This window comes from Eimeria mitis, genomic scaffold (genome assembly GCF_000499745.2).
Source record: "Eimeria mitis Houghton genomic scaffold, Emh_scaff1792, whole genome shotgun sequence".
Lineage (NCBI taxonomy): Eukaryota > Apicomplexa > Conoidasida > Eucoccidiorida > Eimeriidae > Eimeria > Eimeria mitis.
The window spans coordinates 1-6,217 of record NW_013570111.1 but is presented as its reverse complement, the minus strand read 5'-3'; the positions used below and the strand labels follow the sequence as shown (position 1 = coordinate 6,217).

Genomic DNA, 6,217 nt, shown 5'->3' with positions numbered 1-6,217 from the left:
ACCCCCGAAGAACAGCCGAAGTGGACAGACTTAAAGGGGAGACTATTAGGCGTATTAGGAAAGAATAAGCTGCCAGCAGGCTGGCAACCCGCTGGTCTCGACTGCCAACCGTCGTGTTTGGACACTGCAAGCATATTCCTTGGAGTTTTTCGAATACCGTCGCGTGCTGTAATGAAACCAAAAGGCTTAACTTAGGAGTTTCCTAGATACAACGGACCCCATTTCCTTCTCTTCAGACTTTCTGGGCTCGGCGGATCAGGATACTGCATGGTTTGTTGCAGCGAGGCGCGCTGCAACTTATGTCGGCTCGCCTCTCCCGCAATCCAAGGGAGCGCATGCAGGCGCAACGAAGCTTTTTTCGGTTTCATGTATTTTCTCTGTAGGCGTATGTTCAGTATTTCTATTTTGTTGCAGGCAATCTACGAAATCCAAGTGACTATTCCTCTGGTAACTTTTTGTAGACAATGTTACAGAGAAAAAATGTGTTGGTGAAGACAAAGCACGGAAGTTTGCGCACGTGCACCGAGTTCACACCCCTCAATACGGGCACAGCTAACGAACGCTTACAATGACGTTGGATCTACAAACTCCCGTCCGGGAAACTGTACAGGGGTAGAGGGCACGAAGAAGGACAAACAGCTATCTGTTTAGTGAATGAAGATGGAGCTGCCATAAGTCTCATCAGACACCTGCGAGCGTCTCCAGGACATACGCTCCCTCACCTTGACACCATTGTCTATCTAATGTGATGAACTCCCCTTTTACATGCCAGCTAAGGGGATTTTCGAGACCTCAGTGATCATAGGGCCCTCGGAACGGGATCCCGCCATCACCAGTGGACGCATCAAGCAATGGCTGCAGCTCTGCGTCTTGCGCCTCCAACGGCAATGCAAATGCAAACAAAAGCCCAACTGAGAGTTCCACAATCCGAGTCCCCTCACACGATGGGGTGTTATGCATCAGTAACGATGGAGGTACTGCGGGTCAAGGAAGCTGATGTGTTGGCTGAGTCCCTCACTCCCTTTCATTTTTCGCCGGATTTCGTTCGCCTTAGTAAAGAGCATTACACTTCCTGGAATCTTTCATTGAGCGTGATTAAATAATAGGCTTTTCCTCTGAAAGGCCTTTGCGGGTCACATCCCTCATTCCCCACTACCCAGCATAACAGGCCGGCGGGCTTAAGCTGACCGGCACTCTAAAGTAATTTCACTCATGCTATTGAAACTCGAAGATAAGAGAAGAAACATTGTTTAGGCTTTGTTGTCTTCTGTTGTTTGCCGAATCAGAAGAGATGCTTGAGTTTCTCTAAAATTATTCTGCCCTCATCCTCACTAGACCTGGCACTGCGGCCCTACGGGCTGGGAGAGGAGATGGCCTAGCATGTTGCAACGTCCTTTTGCAACCGGCCTCATACCAGCCTCTCCTGTAGTCATAGATGCCAGTCTCTCGTGTAGACATAGAACCACATCCTTTTTTGTAATACTAAAATATTAGACACATATTAAGCATTTGCTCTATAAATATCAATATGCACTATCATCCACTTCCATGGCTCAACCAATCCTCACTCGTGGACAACGAACACGGCGCCGTGGCAAAAGCGTTCGTTACTTGAGGGGGAGATCTACACTGTCTGGTCGGGGGTACAAAATAGTCAATATTACCTACATGGAAGGCAGTTGATTCTCCAAACCTTTCTTCAACAATTGGCACAACTGATGAAGAGTTTTCAGTGAAGAATTCGAGTATGATAGTGAACTTGTTGTTGGGTGGCAGTGGTAACTCATGTAATATGACTTCACGCTCAAATATATCAAGGGTATAACCAACGTGGTCGCTGACGCAAATTTTCGAGACACTACGTGCCCAGCACAGCATTCTGCAACTGCGCTTTTTTGCGCTGATTTCCGTTTTCTTTCCAAATTTCGTTATTTTCNATGCAACAGCAGAACACATTCATTCAGCCTATTCTGACACTTTAATAGTTATCCATTAGAACATGTAGTCGCGCTATACCGTATGGACTAATCCCACCAATACCCTAGCATCCGGGGAGGCCACTTGTCGCCTCCCCTTCGGAAATATCATATTTCTATGGGTGACATCTTTTTAGCCCTCTTCTGATGTTGATAGGGTTTTTGCTTGTGTGCTTCTGTCTCACTTGTACGCATACTTTCGGCCTAGGTGGGCCTTTTAGGTGCATTTCTCCCCTGCCCATCTACGGGAACAACATAATGGCGACATCTCTAGCAGTAGCCCACAAGCGCATTCTGCTGCTCTTCTCCATCGTTCATCATTTGGGAGATACATTTGGAGATTCTGACGCGCCTTGAGTATCATTAGCTCAAGCCCAATCAGTAGACCGAGGCAAAATTGCAGCAGCCGCTGATGCAGAAAGCAAGCCTACCAACAAGTTTTTTCTACAGCAGGCTGTGTACGAGAACGAGAGCATCAGCAGGAACGGGAATAAATCGTTTGTAAGCAGCAGCACGGACATCGGCAACATCCCCAGCGACAACAGCAGCAAAGGTGACTCTGCCTGCCGGGGAGAGAAAGGCGAGCTGTCTTGTGGGCCGCCCGTCGATGAAAAGATGTCGTTTGTAGCTTGCGCGGTCGTGTAGTGCCGAGTATGTTTACTCGGTTTGGGCTACTTCGGTTGGCGCCTTCATTCCGTGACTGTATAGGCAGTTCCGTTTTTGAAGGGGCGTGTTTTTTCTCCGTCTTCATTTATCTGGGCAACGCCACACGCGTAAATCACATCAAGGTAAACAATCTCACTAATTTGCGCTCGCTGCCAGTTTCATCGGAGTGGTTTCGTGGGCGAGGAGGATGCAGACAGAAAACACCACATCTCGTCCACCCCCCTTCGTCGGGCGACCCAGCATACGACGAGGTATGCTGCTCGCGTAGAACGGGGCGGCCAGAGGTAGGGTTGCTTGTGTAAGGCGGCTCGTGGCATGCGTATCCTTACTTGTATGCGCACTGGCTCTGCAAAGTCAAGTAAGCGTTCGAAAATTATGTATCGTGTCGATACACGCAGCTAAAAGGAATTGATGATTGTTCTTGCTTTTGGTGTTTCGTTGCAGCACGAGTTGCAACGGGGTACGTTGCAACTAATCTCAGGCCGTCTCCCTCCCCCCGGCCCCCCGCCCTTGGTTGGCCGCTGTTCACAGGCTGCCTGGTAACTCGAGAGGAGCTCAGCTACCTTGTGGAACAGTTTATCTCAATTATTCCGACTTCGTTTCAGCTCACGACAATCCTCGCATAAGATCGATGAGCCGCTTTACAGCGATGTAGGTACGCGTATCTTTACTTGCGTGCACGCTGGCCATAAAAGGCCACGTAGGTCGTCAACAGTTGCCTATAGCGTCAGTTCTTGCAGCTAAGGGGGACTGGCTGAGGATGCATGCGTTGTTGCCTTGTTGCACTACGTGCAGAGAGGTGCCCTTCAGCTCCGGTCATGCTGCCGCCTCTCCCTTGCCCCAGGCACTTGGACCGCAGGAGTCAGGCCACCTGATGACTGGATAGGATGTCAGACTCTCTTTGAAAACTCTTATAGTATTTCGACCATCTAGTAGTTGAGAAGGCCCTCGAACAAGATGGACGACTCCAGTTAAGGAGGTCATGCTTCAGCAGATGTCATCAAAGGTGTAGTACTCAGTCAAATTGGCGAGTACTATAGAAATTAAGACGCTTGTAAGCCCTTAATTTAGCTCAACGGGAATTACAGGAAGAGGAGAGACACACATATTTTGTAATAATCAGCATCAGAATATGAGTACACTGGCAAGCATTGAGGTGCGGCGTCACTGCCGAGCCACTACAGGCATACAGCTAATACGACGAAACCTGGATGGTGCTCCGTTATAAAGAAAAAAAAACAAGCATGCAAAAGTTAACAACGGCAGCATCCTCGGTAGCCGCAGGTTGACCCTGGGGCCCCCATGCAAATGCCCGGATCATAACACCAGCTACAGGGGGGCCCGTTCTTCTGCTTGGATGTCTTTCCATATTTAAGTTCATCGATTTGATTTTTACTCAGTTTTAAAAGTGGTTTCGTATCGGTTATCGGCTGCATAGGATCCCCGAGGGGCCCGAATTCCCGTCGAGCTATTGCGTTCTCTGCCTGTAATTTTGACTTGAGTAGACAGCCTCAGCAACACTACTCGCACTTTCCCTGCTGTTAGTCAGGCTGTTGCAAACTCTGCGGCAATGTTCACTCCTGTGCAAATTTCTTTGACTGATGCATGCACCTGCCCGGACGCGCCAGCATCTGCTCCGGCAGCTCCGAGGTGAGTTCCTGCGCAGCGGCCGTTGCGGCGGCAAAGCAGCGGCAGCTTGTTAGAGCTGGTCTTTAAGCGGCAGTAGGATTGGCGTCGGTCGTGTCATAATTGATGCAACGGCTACAGAAGTAATGCCTGACTCTCGTGCAACGGGAGGACCGGAGTCTGTCGGGCCGCAGCAACCGCAGACAGAGCGACAGGACAACAGCACTACTGGAGATATACCTTCTAGACCGGACAGACTTTCAAATGCTGTTTCCCGTGCAGTACATTGTGTTGCTGGTGCAGCGGTCGCTGCTGCAGCAGCCGGAACGGCATCAACGGTGGCAGCAGTAGATCGACGGGAAAATGTTGAGTGTGGAATTCATTTGAACTTTACCGTTACTATGGACGGCGGGGACAGTTTTGACGCTGTAAAAGCAATGGGGAAAGCTGAAGCAAAAGTTGCAGCGACGGCAGTAGATGAGGCAGGAACAGGGCCAGCTGTAGATGCAACAAGGACAGTCTCGAGACAGACGATAAGCCGAGTGCACCGTACTTCGCATGGAATTGCATCTGATCTGGCGGAGGGAAAAGAAGCACCGGCGTCAGCATATTGCGATGTAGCTGCTGCTGCGCTTGCGGTAGAGGACAACGCTCCGGATGCAGCAGATACTGAAACTGCAGAAGAGGCGGCTACACTACAGGCACCGGATGACGCATTGAAATTGAAGGCCTTTGCCTCCTGCGCAGCGCCAGTTGCTGGTGGTGGCCCTGAAGTTGAACACACATCTGCAGCATCTGTAGAAGTAGCACGTTGGGGATCGTCTATCCCACGGATGCCCGGGGCCTTGCGTGAGGGCTTCCTGGCAGAGGTCAAGTCACTTCAGAAGAAGCCCATCATGAAAATTACAACGAGCGTTGAAGGCAAGTTTGTGCGTTTCGTTTCGACGCCCTTGTTCGCCCCCTTGTGTTGGTATTGCTGGGAGTTTTGAAACGGAAGTGCCCGGGCTTCGTCCGTTGAAGCAGTATTTTGAGACATTGGGCGTGCTGCTGCTCTTTCCTTTCCCTCCACTACAGCATGTCCTGCTTAATTTGATGCAGCTGTCTGTTCCGCCTGTCACAGGAGCGTACGGAGAAAGCTCTGTATCTTCCCTATTTAAGTTGTTTTCTCTATTGAACAAACACTTCGGCCTCAACGAACACTCCACCTTCCTCGATATCGGCAGGTCCGACTTGCTGTTTCCAGGTTCCGACGTAGTTGTCTTAGGCATCGATGATTCTGCAGCTGCGGTTCGTGCTGCAGCAGTAGCGGTAATTCAATATGGTGCAGAAGGTGGTTTCGAAGCACTTCCTTNGCTGCGGTTCGTGCTGCAGCAGTAGCGGTAATTCAATATGGTGCAGAAGGTGGTTTCGAAGCACTTCCTTGCGGCTCCTTCATACCAAGTGTATCGGCACTTCGGGGTATACAGGAGTTATACTTGTGGCACTGCGGCGTGCAGCAAGACGCTTCTGTTTCCACAAACTTTGAGTAGAAGGTTCTTTAATGGCGTTGCTTGGATACGTGTCTGCGTTTTTTCTCAGCGGTAGCGGAGTCCCTTCACTGGCAGCGGCAGCATTCGGCTGTACCTTCACGCTCGGTTTGGAGTTGGATTCGAACGTGTATTCCATATCTGTCATAAATCACTTGTGTATGCAAACCCCTATGCGTATACAGCATACAGCGTGAAGTACAGGGCTTCAACTACACGCTGTGGGTCATGGCATCTACAGTCATGCTTGTGTGTTGCAGCGCTTGTTGATCTGCTGCTGCTACAGCAGTTGTACCTTGGAGTTCAACTAGATTGGCAGCGTACGGAAGAGTGTATCGGTGCTGCTCTGAGGAACCTGTGGCAGCCTGTTGGCAATGGTTCTCCAGGTGCAGCCCCACGAGCAGCAGAGCAGGGCCTTATTCA

At 50.2% G+C, this 6,217-nt stretch overlaps 1 protein-coding gene across 1 annotated transcript; it reads left to right on the top strand.

Moving 5' to 3' along the window:
* Positions 1 to 4,243: 4,243 nt before the first annotated feature.
* Positions 4,244 to 5,645, top strand: EMH_0043600 (uncharacterized protein; the record flags this gene model as incomplete). The annotated part of the gene is given in 4 exon segments (XM_013495861.1): positions 4,244 to 4,292; positions 4,572 to 5,197; positions 5,367 to 5,619; positions 5,623 to 5,645. Coding segments are annotated over 4 exon segments (951 nt in total).
* Between the last annotated feature and the right edge of the window lie 572 nt (positions 5,646 to 6,217).